The sequence below is a fragment of the Ornithodoros turicata genome, unplaced genomic scaffold (assembly GCF_037126465.1).
Source record: "Ornithodoros turicata isolate Travis unplaced genomic scaffold, ASM3712646v1 ctg00000850.1, whole genome shotgun sequence".
In the NCBI taxonomy this organism is placed as follows: Eukaryota; Metazoa; Arthropoda; class Arachnida; order Ixodida; family Argasidae; genus Ornithodoros; species Ornithodoros turicata.
The window spans coordinates 697,527-722,679 of NW_026999405.1; the positions used below are offsets into that span (position 1 = coordinate 697,527).

General features: G+C 46.4%; 1 protein-coding gene across 1 annotated transcript; it reads right to left on the reverse strand.

Moving 5' to 3' along the window:
• Positions 1–6,685: 6,685 nt before the first annotated feature.
• LOC135375279 (uncharacterized) lies at positions 6,686–18,190 on the reverse strand. The gene is made up of 2 exons (XM_064608021.1): positions 17,905–18,190; positions 6,686–7,195 (listed from the first exon to the last, which is right to left on the reverse strand). Exons 1-2 carry the CDS (start codon positions 18,093–18,095, stop codon positions 6,733–6,735), a joined length of 654 nt encoding a protein of 217 aa, XP_064464091.1. The 5' UTR covers positions 18,096–18,190; the 3' UTR covers positions 6,686–6,732.
• Between the last annotated feature and the right edge of the window lie 6,963 nt (positions 18,191–25,153).

The window sequence follows — 25,153 nt, forward strand, 5'->3', positions numbered from 1 at the left end:
TCGCCATTCACTTTACAGTCCTTCAAGTGACCGTGAGTGAAACAAAGAAGTTCACTCTTTCAGATGCTTTCGTTGTGGAAACTGGCGAATCTACCGAGAGCCTTAAAGAAACGCTAAACTGCAAAGATCCCGGCAAATGTAAGATTCCGCATCAACACAAAAGAAACGCCAGTCATTGCTTGTGTTCGTTCGTGACTTTTGAGCGAAGGATGCCCCCCCCCCGCCCTCCATCTCAAGAAGCCCGATAATGCGAAGGGGCATCGGATTGGTCCTCTCAAACAATGTCCTGCGAAGATTGGACAAATCGCACGCGGAGGGGAGGCCTATTAGAAGGGTCTCCTCACTGTTGGTTGGCCTTCTTAAGAAGGGGAAAAGCGTAAAATGCAAATTTCGGCATTTTTCATTCCGGCGAGGGATGTAGGTTGTTGGTCACCCGAGAGTAAACGAACATATTGCCACCCAGCAGCTAACTCACTGATTCATTTCAGGAGAGCCAAAATTCCGGGATAATTCGTCGCGGTCAGTTATGAAACCCTAGTGCCGGTTTACTCCGCGTTCATGTCAACGCCGAATCCGACGCGAAATAGTGAAGTTCTTCTTGTGCAGTTTGATGTAATGCATGGCAACAGCAGACGACTGACGTTGAGTGTATTCCGGAATTCCCTCTTTGGAAGCCGGAAAACACGTCACTCGGACAAGGCTAATCAGTGAACGCCCTTCTGCGCGGGCAAGTCCAGTCAGGGAGCAGCTGCAGGGGCGTCCGACCGACAGACGTGAAGGACGGCGTCTGCTGGACACGGAGTGCGAGACCGTATTCTCACTCAGCCCTGGGGGATATCCCTGTGCTTCGAGGAACTCTTCCATTGATTTGGCAATGCCACTCCCTCACTGTGCGTACAGGAAGCGCTGTCAAAGCTACTGTCCCTGGAAGGATCCCTCAGGGCTGACTGCGAATATACGACAGTCTGTGAAATGTTGTTTCTTGTTAGAGTCGAACATGTCCGCACAGCAAGGAGCAATGCCGCGTTCCTTGTAGCATGGTCGCGTCTTAACTCACAATGGGGACCAAAAGTCGGCGTATTTACCGAGGACTTCTTACTTAATATATCTCGGTGCGAACGCGAAGTAGACGACCTCGGAGACAATCGCCTGCGCTGTGCTGCCATTCGTGTGCCCTGCTGGCGTCATATTGGTGTTACGATCGCTGTGGCTTCCTTAGCCGCAGAGGAAGTGCGAATCTTTAAAACACGTTTATTTAATATGTAAGCTGTTTTCGGAAGACAAACCTGGCCAAGTTGACTGTAAAGGGACGAGCGAACATTACCTTATAGGTATGACACACACGTTTTCGGATGCGATTCCAAAGTGCAAAAATTGTCTATTCGCGGAATGAAAGATGCATTTTGCATATGCATATCCAGAGGAACCTCCTGTTTTGAACAGGTCAGAAAGACAGAGCCATATCATTCTGAACGACCTCAGACGATGTTATACGGTCAAGTACTTTTCTGCGCAGGTATACCAACCATTTCCCGCACAGTCTTACGATTTGCGGGTAGAAATGCAGTGTCGCTGTAGGTTGCGGGTAAACTCAGTGCAGTGCGGGTAATCCTGCTTTATGGTAAAGCAGGCTTAGTCGTGTATGGCTGTGGCTATGGTTAGGGCTATGGCTATGGCGTCTATGGCTATGGCAGGGTTCAAATCGCTGCGTGAATGCCTAGGTGTTTTTTTCTGTCTGTCAAAGATCACTGTTGGCAAAGCCCCTGTGAAGTCAGCCCAGGGCTTCTAATCTCTTTTCCCGCAGACACGTTAATTTGAAAGCAAATACCAAAACACGGGGAGGTACGATTCATAAGGACCTCAAACTTCGTGATGACGCTTCAGTTCTCACATGAATTATCCCAAAATAAGGCGAGCAATGGAGAAATGTCAATTGTGAATGACATCATGCAGCTCGTATGCGAAAGACACAAATGTCGAAGAGCCTGTAGTTGCCGAAGATGATTTATTGAAGTTCGAACGTGGTGTCGCCATACAGGGCTCCCGTCAATAGCATTGGTGCTCACCTGGAGGTTCTGAGGTCTCTCGAAGGCTCAGGACCAAAGTCGCTATGTTACAGGACCTTCCGGATGTGCACAGTGCAAGTTTAACACGTCTTGGCCTTCGACACTTGTGAAGAAACTGTTCTTTCACGTACCACAACCCGTTACCAACTGGAAGGTACGTGGACGAGAGAATGTTCAAAAAAGGGGCTCATTATTACGTAACGACGACACCAGTACAAGGCTTCATCACACTGATTTAAATAGAATGGGCGTCTTCTAGTAAAACCAATGTGACGAAGGAATGCTGTTGTTTGAGCCTTGGATTGGTGTCGTCCATACGTAATAATTGAAGATTTACACGTAAGGTAAGGCCGCCCATATTTGTGTGGCTACGAGTTGCACGTGCCACAGGGTAAGACTGCGGATCATTTCGATCACCTGGGGTTCTTTTGACGTGCGCCGGAAATCTCTGTGCTGGAAGCAATGTTTCCATCTCCCATATTGCTACCGTTGTCGGTAAGGATTGAACCCGCGATGTAGTCCCCAGCAGGCCAACACGTTACCGACTGAGCTACCCGGGACGGCTATGTTGTCCTCTCTCCCATCTTGGTTTTGTGCACAGAATCAGGCATGCGCATCATGAAGGCTATTGTACCATTGCTTTGTAACTGTGCGCTCGATTGCTAAAAAAAACTGCAACTATATTTATCCTAATTATTCGTTCCTTCAAGGTATTTATCGTACTCAGATACTAGAATTTGTACCCTGTATTTCAATAATTCGTTTACAAAATATCCAGCCCATCTACGTAAGCACATAAGCATGCTTACGTTCATCCTTGTGCACACCTTTGTCTGTTTTTATTCCATCTGCGTATACTACGTAATTAGAATATTATACCATCAGTCGTACCTGTACCAACCAGAGGTTCTGCCGTTATGCGGCTTTCCCACATGCCGCCTTCCATCCAGGTGGCGTTTAAAAAAGTGGCCCCGAAATTTATTATGTTGGTGGTCACCAGGGATACTTGTTTCAATGGGGACTCCCAACATAGAAGGGTGAAATATAGCTTTCCATAGTATCGAATAATATCGACGTGTCATAGGCCAGACAAATCAAAATTTGGTGGAGGATTCGCATAGGGTACCCCCGCGTCGCGGAATGGACTGAACATCCCTTACAGTCTCGCTCAAGAGGTCGAGGGTAAAGTCGCTATATAAGGTTCTACTTGAGGGCTTTCAAAAGCGCATCCGTACCACAAACCTCTCTCACGCCCTACAAGTGTGTCACGACTATTCTATTAGTGCAACGCTTGTAGTTTCTGGAGCCGCCCCAAAGAAAGGACAAAAGAAACAAGGAATTTAATGTGCGTGCTGCGTTCGCTGCTTCTTCGACAAAGCTGAGGGTACCGTAATTTGAAATCATCGCAAAAAAAATGTACAAAATGCAGGTATACCTCCCTATGTTCCCGACAGCTGAGCGTTCGAGTGCCGACCGAAGAAAGTGGCTTACTTCATCCTATGGGGGATACGGCCGCCAATGCATCGAGGTAGGGAAAGCACGGGCAGACGAGAAAATGGACGACACAGACATCGCTGACGCATCTGAGCTGTGTCTCTGCCGTACGTCCTCCATTTTGGCCAAGTCGAGGCTATCCCCATCATGCGGCAGTCAGCTTGGAGCCACCATAGACCAGCTGCCCTGCGTCTGCGCTATTTCATCTGAATACCAGTCTAGCAGATCCGTCACACCGCAAGAAGATTGGCAACTTATTTGTGGTACATAAGTAGCGCGAGAAAAATTTCGTACCAACTTATTCAAATGTGCCATCCTCAGGGAGGGCAGGTCGAAATCCACACCCGTTCTATTGGGAAGGGGATGGAGAGATCAGCCCCGCATTTTCGCAATAGCACAGCGGAGAGCGTGCAATCAGCGCTTTTGTTTCGGTTAAAACCAAATTCCTGAAAACCCCCATGTTCGTCTTTCATCTTTTTGCTTCTTGATGAGGAAAGCATGATTGCGCTACCTCCTCGGAAATTCCTGTGGTCTGCGCCAAAAACTCAGCTGGGACGTCAGATGCCCCCACGGGAACCGTGGCCACAGCAGCGTTTACGGCAGACTGCTAAGGTGGGAGGTAGGGTGGGCCTACCGACACGAACAAACGATGATTCCTGGACTTCCCATGTTGGTTCATAGGGTTTAGGTCCTTTTCTCACCTAGAGCTACACAGGGTGTCCCAGGAAACGTGTCATTGAATTCTAATTTTAAAAAACTACGCTACCTATACGCTACGACCTTATGCGGTCAACGGCATTTGTTCTTACCAGGTTTTTGCCACCTCCTGATGTGCATGTCATGTAACGTTAGTATAATTATGTAAATTTTTCCGAAGTGAACTCGGAAATTTGCCAAGTGTTACTTTTTTACCCTATCAATATAAAGATCGTGCCCAAATTGCTCAAATCCATGATAATTCACGGTGATATTCAGGGTGTATCCTATCGTTAAAAATAGCCAAAAATCATGCGAAAACGCGCGAGGACCTTTTGAACGCAATCGCTGTCAGTCCGACAAAAGGAGGTTGGAAACCCAGCCCACACAGTGATAGTAGAAAAAGCGACAGTTCCTGAAATTGGAAGAGGGAAGGTATGGTCCCAGCCGAAGCCGGACGTGATAAACTATGTCTGTGTTATCTGTTTCTACCATGCCGGTGTGGGCTGGGTTTCCAACCTCCTTTCGTTGGACTGACAATAGAGTTTTAGCAGACCGTTGATAACGTGGCTTGCGTCGAACCGTATCAACCGGAACGAATCAGTGGAGAAGATTCTGAGTCACGCACCACTGCGATTGGTTCCGATAGGCACGATAACTTTATCAACAACATACTGAAACTCATTAATGATGTCGCGCGCTATCCTCTGCGAGCTCCGTAGAGCAGGATTGTCGGCATTTTTTTCCGATACGATATTTCCTCAATATTCCTGTCAATTATCATTAATTTGAGTAAATTCGGCACGCCCTTCACATTGGTGGGGTAAAAAAGTGACCTTGGCAAACTTCCGAGTTCAGTTAGAAAAAATTTACATAATCAAACTTAGGTTACATGACTTATAATTAAAATTAAATTCTACATAATTAAACTTAGGTTACATCAGGAGGCAGCAAAGACCTAGTAAGAACAAATGCCGTTGACCGCATGATTCTATGTGGCGTAGTCTTTTTTATTAAAATTCAATTACACGTTTTCTGGGACACCCTGTGTATACATCGTATGCATGCCAGCAGGAATGCTAAATGATACGCAGACGACGAATGTACAGTGCTGGACAAAAGTTTACAGAACACGCTCCAGCGCATTCCTTCTTCAGTGTGACACACTAGCAGCTAATGGTACCGTACGGACTTGCAAACAGGTGAGTGGCTTACCTAGGCACATGCCCGTAAGTCCGTACGGCCCCACTCGCCGTTAGCGTCTCACCCTGAGGAACGAATGCGCTGGAGCGTGTTCTGTAAACTGTTGTCTAGCACTGTACAAAGAGCAAGAGAAGGGATTTATTTGTAAATAACCTATATGGTTGTTACAGTACAGGGGATGTCTTCATTTTAGCTCCTGACGAACGAAAAACTTCCGCTGCAACATAGACAGTCTACTTAAACTTTTAACTCAGCTGTAAATAAACAACCCCTTCTCTTGCCATTTGTAGCTTCTGCTGGTCGGTTCACGTGTAATCCAGTATAAACTGACTATTCCCACATCTTTCTGCTTTGAAACGAACACTTTCCTTTTTCTTTTTTGTTGTTTTTTCGCTTGGCGGCTTCTCATTTTTCCTCTTGTTCTATTAGGCTAGCGCGACCTTGCAATCAACAACAACTGCGTACCGGCGTAGAGCCGCAGACGCAAGTTGTGATCGTCTACATGCAATGCCGGCTTGAAGCGGGAGTCATCGCTTAAATAATACCAACTTCGCCCGCGTGGCGGCGACACCGTAGCTGAAAGTTGCGGATTCCTTTACTTCTGTTTGCATCAGCAGGGAGACTCAAAATTTTTGAACAGACAAAACTACAAGGCAAAGAAAATGACCAAGGAAGGTACAAAAAAAAAGGAAATGAAGCAACAAGCAGCTGACAACACAAATTATCAGACAACTGCTTCAAGGCCGTGTAGATTACGACAGAAAGGGCACAGACTGGATGGGCAGGCGTACCTTATTTTGCACCTTGTCCTCGTTTCCTTGCCTTGTCGGTTCAATAAATCATTTGTCTAGTTTCAGCTGTTCGTGTCCTGTTGTGAGCTTCAGCACGTCATCCACAAGGACATGATACACCAGCTTGCCTGCGCGTATGCAGTTTTATCCTTTAAACCGACAACTCAGAACCTTAGTTACTTAAACAGACGTCTAGGTTACAAGTGCAATACCCAAGAGACGTGCCTACTGACATGAGCATCCTGATGCTCAGTCAGTAGCGCATTGGTAAATCCCTGAGGACTTCCTGGTACGTCGTATTAATGGCGCCAGTTTTCGTGCACGTCCTGTTAAGGGTATGTTACTACGCTACTTCGCTCGCACCAGTGGACCGATAGCGCAATAGGCATAACTACTAAGAATCTCGGGAAACTATGAAACACCCTGAAGAAGCAGTCATGGGCCACAAACAGTTTCCTCTTTATGACAATGCCTCAAGCGATTCAACCATCGTGGTAATGTTCAGTCACTTCTTCCTCATTTGTTTCCGTCTGTTCGTCCGCTGTGCCTTGCTCGTCGACGTTCCTTCTACAATCCATCTCTCCAGTTGCCCCCCTGACGATTGTTTCCGCTTCTTTCCTCGCCGTCGATCTCGTGATGACCGTCTTGCCCTGAATGGTCCGCTTGGTGACGGCCTTCAGGCGACGTGCACAGGCGAGTGTCTTGTCCTGGGTCGGTTTTGTACTGGGATCGCTCGGTGGCGCGCTGGACTGTTCCTGAAAGGACTCTGTGCACTTTTGTGTCTCGGCTACCCGACGTTTTGCCGATCCTTCTACCCGTCGTGAGAAATTGGTGTCGTTGTCGAGAGATTCTTCGTCGTGCCGCCGTTCCACTCCAATGATGACCTCATTTGTTTCGTCACGGTCGAAGTTGTGGTATCCTGGTGAGCGAATGGTCGAAGGACACCTGTGTGGTAATTGAGGATACATAAGTTTTCCTGTTTTCGTCGTAACCCATGGAATACAATAAAAAAAAGGGCAATGACCCAAGCACATAGCCTGGAATCTATAATTAAATTTCTTTTCGCGGGATCAAAGATGTTGTTACTAACACAAAAGGCTTATCCATTGCGTCATTTATGAGCTCAAGGAAACCGAATTTACGCTTTTCCCCTCATTCTCGAGGAGGAAGACTACCATTGGTCTCCTAGAACCCAAACCTCACGAGAAATTGTTTGAGGAGACCAATCGGAGGCCTCTCCACATTGTCGCGCTTCGTGGCGAGGAGAGGACGAGGGGAAGTATACAAAGGCTGGCTATCATAATGGGATATCCTTGGTACTAAAAATCACACCAACGCGTGGACGAGCACGTCCATCAGATGCCCCAAACTTATCGCGAACCATTGTCAAATGACAGAAGCCTCGATATTGTGTCCTACAATTGAACCTCTGTATGCAATAAGGGGATAAGCCGAAAAATCCCAAACGAGGAAAGGGGCCTGATCTGTTTGCCCGTCCCATTGACATACATGCATTTCTCGTTTCTTACCCTCCTCTAGCGGGCCAATAAATTGCAATACGGCCCCAAATTTTCTTTGGCAGGTACATACTGGTGTGTAGATGTCATTGTAGCAAAAAGAAGATAAGTTGACTTATCCCCTGATTGCATACAGAGGCTCAATTATCCAGTGCGATTTTCCAGTGTTTATTTAACGCATAACAAACAAGACAAATTTCGAAGAGCAAATAAAAGCTTTCAAAATCGGCGAATAAAACGATCTAGGCGACTTTGATTCGTGTGCCGTTTAAATCGCAACGTGAAAACTAAAATCACGACAAAGAAAACGCTTGATGGATGAGCGCCAGGATTGCCCGCTAAAATGATGGTTGTCCAAGACCACACTCTTAAAACAGAACTTCACCGCATAGCACGCTCCCGGCCGACCATCATCTCGAATGACATCGCTCTCTCCCCTAATTTGCTGAAAACGGAAGGCGTACGCCATTTTTGTGACAATATATGTATTGCATAAGTGTCACAAAAAAGGCGTACGCCCCCCGTTTCCATCAAATCAGGGCAGATAACGATATCATTCGAGATGATGGTTGGCAAGGAGCGCGCTATGCGGTGAAGTTCATTTTTAAGAGTGCAGGCTCCACCACAACATCGCAATTTCGGCAACCAATTAAAAATTTTTAGAGGGACATATCACGCGCGTTTTATGTTGCGGTGTATTTGCGAGCAAGATCTTACATGACAGAGTACGTACGCTGCTTGTTTGTTGCTTTACGGTAACTTTAAAGAGGTTCGGACACTCCACACCGCACGAATATGCATGACATTCTCAGGTAAACATAAACAAGGCGCCATCACAACTTCTGGTGCCAACTTCTGGTGGAAGATTTCCGGTCCTTCCGCGACTAAAGACGCTCGGAACCAGCCACCATGCAGAATGATATCTTTCACTTCCCTGATTTGTTGAAAATGGGAGACGTACGCCTCTTTGTGGCAATTTGAATTGCCGTAAAAAGGCGGATACGGCCCCCTGTTTCCTCAAATCAGAAGCCATAACTGTATCAACCAGCCTAGTGGTTGGCGCAGAGCGTGTTTGCTGCGAAACCGGATGTCGTTTCGGCAACGAACCGGAAGTGGTGCAGAAAGGCATGTATACAGGGGGCAACCACCCAACTCATACCAAGACAACTCATGCCAGAACAACTCATACCAGGACAACTCATACCAGGACAGCTCATACCGAGACAACTCATACCACCAACTACATATGCCAACTTTTTCTCTTTTTTGCGGGAAGAGGGCTTGCTTTTGGGATAAGCTATTCAAACTCAAAACTCACGCCACGCCCGGAAATGCCATCAGGAAAAAAAAGAGAGAGAGAGAGAGAGAGACAGACTTCGCTGATTCTGCAGGAAATACTCAGATGACATTTACCGAAGCACACTGAACTGCACTACAGTGGTTATTGAAGATCGGGAATTTTGAAATGAAATCAAATCAAAATTGTCCCACATTTTCGTCGTATGGAATACGTCTGAGTTTGTGTATGTGTGTGTTTACTGAGTACATCTGGCTGGTCACAAGGCAACCAAGGCACAAGACAAGGCAACCAGCTAGCCGGTGATGTTAATGAATTTTCTTATGATAGGAGGCTTATCCCTCGATGACCTTAATTGTGGCTAGGCCGAGAAGCCGTTCGTGAAGAATCGGACCAATTTACTCGACGTGGAAGCTGTTGCTTAGTTCTTCCCACCGTTCTACTAAAGTTCTACCAGTGTGCATGACCATCATGAACAACGGGTTGCTAGTCCTTGACTGGCGCCTGACGCCCCAACGCATCGCGAAAACAACGCCTGGAGAAACGTGTCGGTGAACACCTTGCGATAGCATTGTAAAGGGCTGCAAAACGGATTGAGCCCAATGACCACGTATTAGTGTTTTAGTGTCCCGTGCGACAATGAAAATGTGGGAGATTCTCGATTTGGCTTCTTTAGAGATAAAGTCCCCATTTCTTATTCCAATTGCAGAGTGCTTTAACTATTTTTCAGTGTCCGTCGGCAACTGTCATCTGTAGGACTGCTATATTTCCTTCAGTATAACTGCACATTATACGACATTTTTTCCTGATATGGCCTTTGAGTTGGGTGAGGTATGAGTTGTCCAGGTATGAGTTGTCCTGGTATGAGCTGGGGTAGAGCCGACGACGAAGACTAGAACTTCAAGAACAACGGCAGAACCATACTTTGTGCACTTGCACACTGCCTAGCTTACGCACGACGAGCGACCGACATCGCATCCCGAACAGACGAAAGAGAATAGCAAAGGGAGACGATAAGACGTGCTCAAGACGGCATTACATGTTGCCGCCGCGTGGCGCCACCGGACCGTAACATTGCGAGTCGTCAGCGCTATTTGACATTGCTGTACTGATGCTACCTTGTTGATCTTACTACACCTCACAGAACACACAGTTGTGGCATGCAATAAAGTAACAAGTAGGAGTAAAGTAAAAAGTGGTGGTCATGCACAACATGACAGTGTAGACAGATGATAAAGGGGACAGAATAGTAGGAGGAAAGCTACTTCTATGAGGACAATCGCTGTTCACCCTAGATAGTTGCCTACCACGCGGGACCGTAATCTGAACACAATGGCGAAAATGTTTGCAGGATGGTCACACGTACGTACTTACACAAGAGCGGAATAAGTTCAGATTTCCGTCTGTCTTTCGTCACTAAACCAAGGGGATGAAACTCGCGAGTTGACTTGCGGACTAAAGTGAGGCGCTGCGAGCTTTTCGCGTCATCAAACGTCATGAAACGTCACAATTTTTACGTCGAGTCGCGAGTTCTCAACCGTCACGAGTCCATTGGCTCCTGAGGCCGCTCCCCCGGTATGCGAGCGCTCATTGGTTGGTTTGAAATTATGAACTTTCCTTGGCGCGCTCAAGCCGGCGACACCGTGTCGGCGGTGCCGGAGCTACTCGCCGCAAAGTTTCGAAATGTGTTGGGTGCAGCAGGGACGCAAGCAAAGCATTTATGCCGGTACCGCGTTGAATGGTTTTTAGTGTCCTTCCCTAACATGTTGTCGATACCGACTCTGAAAAACTCGGTGCCTCATGGATACTTCTGCAAGTCAATTGAGTGGTAGAAAAGTGGAAGGCAGGTCCGCTTCGCTTGCTTGGTGCGACAACGATTCAAGAAGGACGAATACTGTGTTTTTCCGCTACTCACTCCATGACAGGTAAGTCAGTTGCTATTCAATTTTGCCGCTTAGCATAACATAGCGCCGTACCTGTGGCATATACGCAGCATTTTGACAGGTAGAATTATTGGTTTTCACGTTTCTGAACCCTATCTTTCGTGTTCAGGTATAAGCACGCAACTCATATCTGCTTCAGAATAGCATCTGCATGGATACAGTAGAATGGATAAGACACTCCACTGGATGGATGCAGTGGTTGGATCATAATCTTTCGGCATAGCAGCTTCACAATTTCCTTTGTGACGGGTCAACCAGGCGCCTATACACAAGCAGCAAAGGGATATGGACACGTTCTCTGTCATGCTGGATCTGTGAATGTGCGTGTCTGTGCAGCCAACATAGTGTTGTTCTACTGTGAAATCTTCCACGTGAGACATCAGCTATCAGTGAATGCAAAGTTGCTTCGGCATATCATTCGAACTTCAGAAACAATGTTCATATCATGTTCGTGTTTTGCACAGCTACAGCAGACTTCATATTTGTGCTTTGGAAATACCTATCTCGAAAAATAAAGCACCTTGTGTAACAGAAACAGCCAACGCTTCCGCATTTTGTTATTTATTTCACTCGACGCGAACGGAGATCCACAACCACCCAGAACTGCCCAGAACCGCCAAAGCGGGGGAGAGGGAGAGAACAGATGGGAAAGGGAAAGCCTCGCCAGCGTCACAGGTCACCAAGGGAGACAAAAAAAGCAAAGCAAAAACTACTCAACCGACGTCCAACGATTGGCCGAACGCTTGAGGTCACGTGAGTTTTTCCCAACAATAGAATTATACTACACGTTCATTGCCCTGACTAAACCACGATCGTCCCCAAGGAAAAGTGCGACCTCTAATACAGAAATCAGCGCTGTTTTAGGCACTCTGTGCATCGAAGGATCCGTTGTTTACCTTTATGAAGGGCGTATATGGTTTCTCCGGCCAATCAGTAGCGTCCTAGAAACGTCACCGTGACGTCTTGCGCATTGACCTCGTGCACTTCCGGAACATATATTGTTAAATTCGTGATTTACGTACTCTTCCTTCGCAAAAGTCTTTGAATGTATATATTCCCGATGAGGCATACTCAAAGGTTGTGACATATCAGTAATTAGCGCAGCCGTTAATTTTCATAATGATCTTTATTATTGGTGATAATAGGTTGACAGCGTAATTGCAAAGTTGTAGAACACCCCGCAAGAATAGATCACAGCGCTTTTGTCGTGCTCCAGTAAAAAATATTCAAAAATGCAAAATGTTCGAGCACTGCGCGGGTTTTGCGGCCACTTTCCCCTCTCCCCTTCTCGGTGTCAACTTTTCTTTGCACAACTGATATCACGCTGTTCCTGAAATCATGGAACAGCCCGCTTTGTCCCCAGGAGTGGTTGTAAGGGGAAATAGTCATGCCGTTTCTCAATTTACGTTATCGCGAAAACGGTGCCTTTCATTTTGTTCTCTCGATTATCTGGTTTGACCTGCTCAGCACCTCACCCCGCGATTTCATCTGGTACAAAATCACGCAATAGAACTACCAATCCGTAACTTCCAAAAACCACGCAAATAAAAAACAAAATCGCTGATTCCGCTGCTGGATAAGTGCGTACGTTTCACCAGGTTTGACAAAACAAAAAATAATGGTATGGACCAGGACGCTAAGAATCGGGGGTGCGCCATGCTTTCATGAACAGCCTTATTCAGTTGAGAAAGGATGACAGCGAGAGAGCGATAGGGAAAAGGGCCCGCAGAACTCGCGCAACGGTCGAAAATAGTGCAATTTCGCATATTTTTTAATAGCGCACAGAAAAGCGCTGCGGTTTCGATTCTAGCCGACTGGACTCCTCAGGGTTGTGCTCTACAACTCTGCAAATTGCGCGGTCAACCTAGATTCACTTATTATGAAGATTAATTATGACAGGTGATTAACGGCTGCACTAATTACTGATACACAACCACCTATGAGTAAGCCCCATTGGGAATGGATATATTCAGCGACTTTTCGGAAAGAAAAACAAATCGCGAATTTAATAAAATTCTGGTAAGTCTTACGTAACGCTCTCTGCATACAGGGTGTTTGCTCTAACGTGTCCAGAAATTATATTTGAAGCGAGCGATAAAAGAAAAGCAAGTGTTACTTTTCCGCTACATGAATAGGAAACAGGTACTGCTTCACTAGTAGCACCTGTTTCTTAGTCAAATAGCTGAAAAGAGCGCTCGCTTCTCTTTTATCGCTCGCTTTAAATAAGATTTCTGGACACGTTAGAGCAAACACCCTGTATAAAGCCGACTGTTTGCAGGGATATCTCCAGGATTTACATCTCGTGTGTAGGTGCGCCACATGCAATGCCCCTAGCGGGAGAGGTGCGCATTTCTTTGGGGAATCGTAATAGACGATTATGTGTCTCACTGCCATGCTGACCGTAGCGAACGTTGACATTCCGCGCGGTAAAATTTTAGACACACACGCATAAAGTATTTAATTTGTTTTATAAATGTTATTCACTTCAAAGGCGTATACAACAAATAAAAGTTAAATACGGTGATGTAGAAAAATGACGTCCTAAATCATCAAGTGAACGTTCCCTTGGCCTAAACTTACAAGCTCATAAGGCCTACCAGCATGGCATACCCCTGCGAAGACGCCGTCCGTGGCTGTCTCTCCCTCGCGGCCAACTTCAGAATGCCTCTGGCAGCAACAATATTTGAAGTGTTCGAAGGGAACAAAATGCACTTATGTGCCCCTATTTATCAATACTGTTATTGTGTGCACCTTACACGTACAAGGCTGTCAGAACAGGCACGGAGATGTAAAACAACGCGGATCGCGATATACGAATGAAATCAATTGAATGTGAACAGTCATGTACCTTTAGTAGCTTTTTTTTTTTTGCGTAATCCAATTGATTAGATAAGATTGGTTTGCTAAACGGGCTGCTGGTTCGTCCATCAGACGCAAGGCCCAAAATCGCACAAGGCGTAAAGGAAAGTGACTGCTACTTCATGTTCTGATCCGCGTCAATATATCATCACGTATGCATGTCGTACCCGTGTTTATATCCGCACATGTGCTGCATCTGCGTACGATACTGTCATGCAACAATTTGTTTCGTATTCGAAAGCGGACGAACGCGGAGTCGCTTCCTCATTGGTTTCCTCAAACGATGTGCCCGATAATTGCGGAAGATGGTTTGAAGGGATCACTGAGAGGGCGCTGCGCACCGTTACCCTTCCTGAGAAAAGGGGAACTGCGAAAGCGTAACCTACGGCTGCGTTACGTTCTAAATTACGAAAGAATTAACCGATGACTCCCGTTCCTTTTGTGTCGGTGTCAAGGTAACGGAATTTTTCAATCCGCGAAGAGATATTTTCGTACTTGTCTGCCCCTTTGAAAGCTATACGACGCTCCGCTCGATGAAGTTTCCCGCGTGGCATCAACACGTTGTCCATAGTCCAGTAAAAGCCACATCTGCAATCTGTCGGCGATTGAGCACACTCACACTTTAATGGGCCTTGTTTACTAGCGTAACGCAACATCATAGCGTTGACAGGTATCTCTATTATTACTGTTATTAAAAAGGGCTCTGGAGGGATTGGTGTCTATGGGTCTCAAATGTTACTGCGATCAGGTATATTCTGTACGCAATGCTCATTAGTTCGTATACCCACGTATTGCAAAGCAGGCAGATGTACAATTGCGCGCTATTTTTCGCTGAGCGCCGACTGTGAGGTATCTAGAACGAGGAGTACCACGTCAAAATGACGAAACATCCCTCTGCCAAAGAAGATGACGTATGGATTTGTAACAAGAATTGTACCGTTTGAAATCGTATTTTTGTCAGAAAGAACGTTGTAGAACATACAGTACAAGAGTCACAATCACACGGCAGCGCTATTATAACAGTCCCAACACTGCTCTGGTGTACACGCATCTGCGATCTAATCTGTACTGCTCCGCTCTGCACTTTTAAAAATGAACTTTACCACATAGCACGCTCCTAGCCAACCATCATTCCGGGTGATATCGTTCCCTTCCTTGATTTATTGAAAACGGGAGGCGTACGCCTTTTTGTGACACTTATGCAGAAATGTTAATTGTCACAAAAAGGGCGTACGTCCCCCGTTTTCCACAAATCATGTGAGAGAACGATGTCACTCGAGATGATGGTTGGCTTGGAGCGTGCTATGTGGTGAAGTTCATTTTTAAGAGTGTGGCTGCCGCTACTGCAGAATATGCGCTCCTAAAAATGAACTTCACCGCATAGCCAATCGAATGACATCGTCACCTCCGATGATTTGCTGAGAAGGGGAGTTGTTCGCCTTTTTGCGACACTTATACACTGCATAAATGCCACACCAACAACTTTATTTGACGATGATGACTTTCATCACCAGCTCTGCCCCACTACTGGCGGTGAATCGGAATAATATGAGAGTCATCACAGTAAGGACCGAAGTACATTAGAAGTACTTTTAAGGCAGATCGTTGGTGAGCTGGATGTACCTACGGGCTTAGGGAAAAGGCTCCCATTTTCGACAAATCAGAGGACAGAACGACTTGGTTCGGGTTGACGGTTGGCTAGGAATGTGTTATGCGGTTAAGTTCATTTTAGGAATGTACGTTCGGGCGAGGTGTATCTCTACGCGTCGCGGCCATGTCGGAACTTCCCTCGTACGATGTCACCTCGACAAAGAAATGCGTGAAGGGGACGATTCCGTTCTATATTTTCTTCGACAATCGGGTACGCTGGAAGTGAGGTACCTTTCACCTTTCAAGGAGGGGAACCCGAGGCAGGGATGAAGAGACCATACAAGAAATTCTCAAACACAGCAAAAACTTTAATGCATCTGTGCCATATCCAAATACTTCCGGAGAGGAGGAACAGGAAGTAACTCTCCGGAGGTTTTTGGATATATAGGGCACAGATGCATTAAAGTTTTTGCTGTGTTTGAGAATTTCTAGTGTCGTCGTCTTCATCCCCTGTCTCGGGTTCCCCTCCTTGATCATGCACCAGCTTGTCAGCGCTTTGTCTCTTCTATCGAGGTACCTTTGACGTTTTTCTCTGCTTCAGAGGAAGGAAAGGTGAACCTCCAAATTAGCAGCTTTATTCAAGTTTTAGTTACAAAGGACGAACCCCTTGCGTCACAGTCTTTCATACCGCGAACATAAATTTTTGCAGTCTACTGGACTTTTAGCGCCTAACAGCGCTTTTACGAGTCGGATATAACTGAAGTATCTCGAAGAATATCCCAGACGGAAGCAAGTGAGTTTGATGGCTTTCATGCCCATGTCAACATCACACAAGAATCATAATTCTGTGCATCTCCCCCGTATACTGAAAATACGCAACCACTAGAACTGGCATTCTTTCGTGGGACGGCAAACTCAAAGAATGGATATACTAAAGCACCGTGACTCGTGCAACGTTGTAGCGAATGAGGCAATTAAACATAATTGGACAAGACCCACCACAAGCCTCACAACGTATATTTCAATTGAATGATGGCAGATGAAGAAAATGCACCAGAGGGGGGATTGGAGCCCACACTCTGATTTCCTCTCAGAGATGAAACCAATTACGCCATGCTGGCTACACTATCTTCAACGTACCAAGCCACACTGGAAACACGGCACACCATGAGAACAAACGTGAAGATTGCGAGCTGATTTTTTTTCTTGTTTCTTTTTATTTTTTCATTTTTTTCCTCGTTCGTCTCGTGATTGTTGCTTTGCAATGTGTCGATACAGTCAACATCAGTTGCGAGCTAGCAGTCCCTCCCTCTGTTCGAATTCTTGCCCTTGTCTCTCGCTGCTTATAGCGAATTCCACTGGTCGTTCTGGTGCACCGTAGAGCAGTGTAACACCCTCGCCACAATGAGGGGCGCTCTCCGCCAGTGCAACTACACTAATCCGCCCAGCGGAACATCCGAGAGGGTTTCAGTGCAGCGGCGCTGCCCCAAACAATCTTCAACGCCACCTATGTTGGCAGCTGTGCCGTTGACCAGGCAGGCAACATTGGTCAACCGCGAAAACCGAAACCGAGAACAGCATGGACGGTGTGTATCAACTGTGCTTGGATAATGACGAAGCGCAGCGTTTGCTTTTTTCAATGTGCAGCACAAATGGTAATTTGAAATAGCTGCATTCTCTACTTTTCGATATCTGTAGCGTTATGTAGCGTATGTTATGTAGCGATATCTGTATAGCGTTATGTAGCTAGTTTTGCGTCCTGTCTCATTCGAGCACTAGGAACACGATGATACGTCATACATAGAGTTCGTTGTATATGTTGTTCAAATACGCCGATCCTCCTTCGCTACTACTACAGCTATCTCTGCTGCTGTCACTGCTTTCGGAATCCTCAACGAGACCGAAAACCACTTCCATTTCGTCCGCCATGTTCATTCGAAAGAGGAGGAGGGACCGTCCGGAAGCGGGCGCACTCCCGTGTTCCGGTCTCCACCGCCGATTTTCTCCGTGCAGGCAGAGTTGCACTGGTGTTGCACTCGCCCGGTGTAGTCGCCCCGTAACGACCAGCGGAATGCGATGCGCTTTGCATTGAAACGACCAGTGGAACACGCGCGCGCTGGCCAGTGCAGGTTTTTCTGCACTAGAACGACCAGTGGAATTCGCTATTAGTTGATATGCACACCCACTCACCTTCAACACACTACTTGTCCTTTTTTTTTCATAGTCCCATTTCATAGTCCCGTTAGACAGCTGAGGCGAGCCAATCAAAATGAGCAATATTTACGGCAATTTTGGGGCTCCCAGGGGCTTCGCCTGACCTGCCCTGAGGGCCATGGGGAAACTTGACTCGATCTAAACCGTCCCAATCCCAGCGCACCTCCCTCCCTCCCCGGAAGAGTCACGATGCTACAGTATAGCCCAAGGAAGTGATATCTGAGAGTACTTCACCTGCTCGGTGCTGCTTTGCAGTCCGGAAACACAGAGTCATGCCGTCCAAGCAACACTGTGGATAAGGACGTCTTGCTTTCCAATGGAACGGATGCATTGTCGATGGCTACCTTCAGTGTGGGGTCTTCCACGGGCATTACGTTTGCTATATCGTCGACCTTCGAGCTCTCGCCTTTCCTCATCGTCGCCATTCTTCGCGGTCCCCAGAATTTTGCGATACCTAATAACACATGCCTTCAGCAGTGCACAGCCACCGGTGCCCCAGTGCTCTGCACGGGCTTGATGCGATATCATCGTCGTCTTTATTTTCATACAGCTGTCGGTGATCTGCGTTACAAAAGTCGTTCAACTGGAGGACTGCATCATTGATGTATAGTCAGAGATCCGCGCAGCTCTAGCTCTGGAAACCGGTACTTTACCGGCGTCTCTATTTCTTTACAAAGTACAGCTGGTATTCCCGCGCTAACCAAAAGCGCGGTCTTCCTATTTCACGACATCGTGCTTTCTTATTGAGCTCAGAGACACACTACAAGATATCTCGATAAAAATCGGCAGGCGATCATTTAGAATTCGACCCTTACATGGGATCGAGGTTGTCGAATGTGCAACAACTCAGGGAAAAGAGGCGCTGACGCCAGGAATCGAACCTGGGTCTTCTGATTTCCGGTCAGATATGCTACCATCGAGGTTGTCTCAGGCGACTGCGCGCCAGGCGTTCTCCAAGCACTGGTCAGGTGAAGACATTCGGAAATGCTAAAAGCCACATCTAATGACTGAAACAGCATCAAAAGGACAACGTAGCGGACACTAACAAGCTGCACTGCCGTTTTTGAGAGCCTGTCTGTGTAATCTCTGGTCATGCATTGCCTGTAGCTAGTACTTCGATAACAATCGGTTTATGGTTACAGCTTCAACCTGCGGCTACCGGTCGCTCAGAATCATACTCGACTACCTACCTATGCAATCTAACTGTCCATGTATTACTGTGAATTAACATGGATCAGACCCATTATACTCCGGAGATTCGTTCGTTATACGACGTCGTTGAATTCGCGATCGCCGCGGGTAGCGGATAAAATGCGGGTGTACCCACAATGCGGCCGTGGGTAATGTGTGTATACTCGCATTACCCGCACTCCATGACCAACTAAGTGATCCCTCTCTGTCACACGTGAGCTCAGCAGTGCTCTATGTCGTTGGCCGTATAAATCCATGTGCCAGACCGCAGCAAGCAAGTGCTCTGGCGGGTGAGTTCGATTATTGATGCAGACATACATGGCTTTCTGTTGAATTGCAGTTTTATTGGCATACGATTGAAGCCGTCCGAGACACGTAGCCAACTCTCAGAATTTCCATTGTTTTAAAATAGAAACAGCGGTATAGTGGACGAGAAACGTGATTTCGAGGAACGAAGCTACGGTGGCGTCGAATGAAAACATTCTTCACATCAAAAGGTTCACTTGTGTGTACGATATCTATCAAGTCTCCATGATGTTATGTTACAAGAGCAATTCGGACATCACATAAAACGGACACGTGCTGCTGAAGGCATGGTGGCGAGGGGGGAAATCGAACGCCCTGCGCAGGAAGAATGAGCTGTACTTTACATACCTACGGTACTTACAAAACAATAATTCATTAGTTATAGTTCCAGGAAATTGTAATTCAGTCGGATATTCAATCCCCAACACCGATGTCAATAACGAACAGAAGGAACGCATCCACTGATTTGGGGTAAGGCTGGTGAATCGTGCCCGCATCGTCATCTTCATCACCCAGAGGGTGAACAAAAAAACGGGGGTTCGAGCTGGGGGCCGAGCGCGTGTATACCGCTCACTTCCCCGTGCGGGTCCCAATGCGGGAATGCGGGTATACAGACAGCACTGCGGGTGCTGGTCGCCCAGATTAAATTCTTGCGGGTGCGGGTCACACACGCGTGGGTACTGTGCGGGTGCGGGTCCAAGTTTGCTTACCCGCACTCGCCTCTAGTTCTGCTTCCACCGTCCTTCACGAGGACCTGCATGTGTCAATGAGTGTGCGGACGATAAGGACCAAGATGAGGAAACTTGTGTCAGGCGCTCGTGAGGTCATTACCATATCAACTTTTCGCTCACCAATCTCCCGAGTGCTTGAACTCTTCACACCTACACAGAGACACAGATGGGAGAGTGTCATCCTATTTGGGAAGGAGCGACAAGCGAGGTGTGTCGGGTTAAGTAGGTGATGATGTTATGAGGAGACGCTGCTCAAATGAACAAACCCTAATGAGTGCTCTATGGGGAGAAAAACACGTTGTACGTTAAAGGGACTCGTAAATCCATAGAGAACATTTATGTTCTTCTGAATGTTTGTAACTTGAATACATTGTAAATTCAGAATCAGTATATCAGAAGGGTAAGCAGCAGAAGTTACTTGAAGGCTTCATGCTGAAACGTGTGTGCGCAATACACTTGGGCTGTGGTGGGAGACATCGTTGGTTTAATCATACAGGCAGGACAATTGCGGTCACATAGAACATGGAGCAGTGGCAGCATCCTGAAAACGACACATTTTCTCGTTATACACTCTTAAAAATGAACTTCACCGCATAGCACGCTCCTAGCCAACCATTATCTCGAATGATATCGTTATCTGCCCTGATTTGTTGAAAACGGGAGGCGTACGCCTTTTCTGTGACACTTATGCTGTTCATAATTGTCACAGAAAAGGCGTACGCCTCCCGTTTTCAACGAATCAGGGCAAATAACGATATCATTCGAGATAATGGTTGGCTAGGTGCGTGCTATGTGGTGAAGCTCATTTTTAAGAGTCTATATGAGTAGTCAAAAACAGACCGCTATACCTTCCCACATGTCTGGTTTTGTCGTTTGTAGGAATCGCTAATAGGGGCACAGCACTGGTTGGTCACATGTAAGCCACCACGCGAGAGGTGCCGATATCCCGATTACGCGATCAAAACCAAAAAGTCTAGAACCATGCACACTTCCCCATGCAAATACATAAGCCCACCGCGAGATACCATACAATGCCCATGAATCCACGTACAGAGTGATGTGAAATTATGTGTATGAATGAAAAAAGATGCCAACATACCTGTAACGCGGTGTCTCATAACTTTACTTCGATTTTCTGGCAGCTACCATGGTGTGCAATGCACCAGTTGCGTTTCGCTATTCCCATTGCTGCTCATTTCGCAAGCCGTCATGCAATTCCACGTGACCTCCAATTGATCAGTGAAAATTACACACGTCATGGACATTTATGTTCATCTCAGCACTAATCACGTTTTGAATGCTATAGAAGGAGAGATAATCTTCCTTTTATGTTTTGATATCTTGCTGCTTTGCTACTTTGGCTTCGGATGGTGTCTAGCAACGTTGGGTATCTCGTCTTTATGTGAACGAGCAGTTGCGGTTTACGGAGTGTTTTTCTATCGATTTTTGGTGCTATAACGTGCGAATTAGCGGACTTTAGCGTGCTCATTATTTTCCGTCGTTGTATTTCGAGCAGCGCGTGTTGTTCTGGTGAAAATTTAGTTGAATGAATCGTCACAGTCCCAACGTATATGGCGGTGTTGACCAAGGCCAAGTCAACCAAGCATTCTGGTGAGCTATGCTTTCGTAGACTGTCTCGCTTAGCATTTTGCTATCCACACATAGTTACATTTTCATACGAGTAATTTCACTGAATCAAAACAGCCGAAATGCCTGTAATAGATGTAGCTCGGTATGTGTTAGTAGGTTTGTGCCGTTTGTAGTTCGTTGCGCGTTTATATAGAAACAACAAATTTATTCGAAATTAAGACGTCACCGTTACCGACGAGATACCGATAATGCCGCACCGTACAGCAGCATTTATTATTGTGAGCCATATTTTATTTCTTAATATTTGTCATATTTGTTCAAAAATAAAAGTACAAGTCGGCGTACTTGAATTGACGTCCTTGAATTGCTTACGGCGAACATCTGCAAATGCTGTGCTTACGTGCCTTCGCGCATCATACTAGGCGCAAAAGCATATCTGATTAGAAAAATATTTCAAGAGGAAGTCATTTAAATACATTGTCATTTATAGCTATTTCTCCGTTCCAGTCATGTTATGCGGCTACACGAAAGATTCCGAAAAAAAAAAAAAACATGGCTAATTTGATGTTGCTGCCTAAGGAGTCCTGGCCGAAGAGGTGAGCTGTTAAGATTGCAAACGTTATCACGCGGTTCTGTTGGGAAGTGAGAAATTGTGTAGCAGTGCACGAATCTTACTTCGTGCAATACTTTCATAACAAAGGAATGAGAAAACGAAAGTCGTGCGTCCATCATTTCATGAATTGTAACGTATCACTATTTCATATTCACATGTTTCCACTAACTGAATGAACTAATGCAACTAAATTCATCTCATGGGCATGCTCTGTGTTTACCTGGAAGTCACATTTTTAAGGCTTGTCAGTTTTTTCTCTACATGAAGATTTATGTTAGCCTTGTATGAAATAGCAGACACGTATCAACACGTATGCAGCTTGTGCACATTAAAACCATCCATGTGGAGTCAAATGCCTGGTTTTTCTTTAAATGTTGTAGCCTATTCACGGTTGCTCTTTGCTTCTTGCAGGTCTGTTCATTCCAGAAGCAAGAACTGTACCATTGTAAGGCAAGTGGAAATAAACTGACGTCAACTGAGAAAGGTGTTCTTTCTGGGCCAGTGCCTGTAGGATGACTCCAAAAAACGTCACAACAAAGGGAATGCTCATCTAGCTCTCCACATGCATACTACTAGCCGTATAAAAATTAAAAACGATTGCTCCTTTTATAACATTAAAAATTAAGTAGGAGGTACTAGAAATAGATTTACAGTTACAGTTAGGGGTCAACAGTTCGGCAGTCAGCGCTGCCTTCAACAGGACTAAACTTGAAAATATAGGTGACAAGGGCTTATATACAAGGGAGAGGGGAAAGGGAGAGGAGAACAGTACACGTGGAGCGGCGTTGGTGATGTTCCAGGAGCATTGTTGCTGGTCGTCCATTGAACACTCGCAGGAGCGTTGGCTGTCTCCCTGGTCGTCCGATTAACCTGAAACGACAAAAGGAGACGGCAGAAAGTACGGAAGAGGGTCGGGGGATTTGGTCTATGAGCTAAGGCTGCGAACTGTAGACAATATGCCGGGATCCTCGTTTATCGTGGACTGGAATTCCAGTCCACGTCAAGTCAATTAAGTCCATTCCAGTCAAGTTGAAATCAATGAATATGTAGTATCTGCAAAGCTACTAGAATAAGAATTAGGCTGGGTTCACGTTGGCAGAGCGTTTAATGACCAGCTCTCCGGGAACAGCTGCTGATCAGCTGTCGGCCAGCTGACGAATGCAAACAGCAGTTCACGAGCCTCGCTCCGTCATAGCTCGGTCGTCGTCGTTGTCTACATCATTCCTCCCTCCTAAGGCTGTGAACCTGTAACGGGCAGGAGGTCTTCTTTGACGGATAGGGTATCTCCGCGGAGGCTCTGCTGTTGAGTTTCCAGGTGGCTGTTGTGGGAAGACGACGTCGAGTGCGGGAGGCGCAGACGAAGCCTGGGGTCTCAAGTTGATGTCCATGGTCAGGCTCAAGGGAATCGTCCCAGGTTCCCGTGGACGACCTGAACACAGAGAAGCATTAGGCGACCCGACATCTGACGACACTCTACCCTTCAAGTGGTCAGCATGAACGCGGCGCCGTTTTCTGCCATCCAGTTGAACAGCATATACAACGTTGCCTTCACGACTGATGATCACACCTTTGACCCAATGATGTTTACGGGTTGGATCTTTCACCCAAACCTTATCCATAGTGACAAAACTTCTTGTCACCCTTTTTGGAGAGGAGTGCGAAGACTGTCCTGAGTAGTCCTGTGTGGACGGGCGAACTAAATCTAGCTTGAACCTGAAAGGTCTCTTGTTAAGCAAGTCGCAAGGTGTTTTTCCGGTGGAGATGTGAGGTGAAGATCTGTACTTAGACAGAAACGTTCCTAGAGGGTCTTCCTCCCTTCCACATTTAGCGCGACGCAAGGCCTGCTTCATTGACCTGACGAAATTCTCCGCCTGTCCGTTTGATTTCGGGTGGTAGGGCGGTGTTAAGATGTGGCGGACCCCATAAGTCCCCAGGAATGACTTGAACTCCAAACTGGTAAACTGTGGCCCGTTGTCAGTAACCAACTGTTCAGGAAGGCCTTGACGCAGGAAAATTTCGCGAAAAGCGTTAATAGTGTCAATCGCGGTTACTCGACGCATTTTGATTATTTCCGGCCACTTACTGTACGCATCTATGACAATCAAGTAGTTGTCCTTCTCGTACTCTGCAAAGTCTGCGTGGAGTCTACTCCATGGGTGTTCCGGACGTTCCCAACGATGCAAAGGTACAGGCTTGGGATCGTCTCCGATGGAAGCACAGGACTCGCACGTTTTGACTGTAGCTTCTATGTCCTTATCTATTCCTGGCCACCAAACGAAAGATCTGGCAAGCATCTTCATTTTCGTTTGGCCTAGGTGTCCCTCATGAAGTACGTCCAAAATGCATTTGCGAAACTTGGTGGGAATGACTGTGCGCATTCCAAGCAAAATGCAACCGTGAGAAATAGAGAACTCACTCTGACGCTGAACATAGGCACGAAGTTCTGGCATGTCGACTGCAGCTGAATCGCCCTCTAGCAAGCGACGCTGAACTTCAGCTAGCACTGCGTCTTTCCTAGTCTCTTCTGCAATAGAAGTCGCCGTAACAGGTAAAACTGACATGACTTCTAACGAGACTACATTGACGTCTTCAAATTCAACAATGTTGTCACTGGATATTTGTCGTTGGAAATCATGATCCGGTCCAACGGCCAGCCTAGATAGTCCATCGGCGTTTCCCATTAGTTGTGTTGGTTTATACTGGATATCGTAGACGTGACCCATCATGATTAAAGCCCAACGTTGTAACCTGTTAGCTGCAGTAACCGGGATACCCTTCTTCGGACCAAAAATGGTGGTGAGGGGTTTATGATCTGTAAACAACGTGAACTTCCTTCCCCAGAGGTATTGGTGGAACTTTTTTAAACCGAAGATGATGGCTAGAGCTTCTTTCTCTATTTGAGCATAGTTCTTCTCAGCTACCGACAGAGTTTTCGACGCATGTGCAATAGGTTTTTCCTTCCCGTCAATCTTATGATAGATGACAGCACCCAGACCTTCTGAAGATGCATCAGCTGCTAAATAGATCGGTCTCTTGGGATCAAAATGGGTCA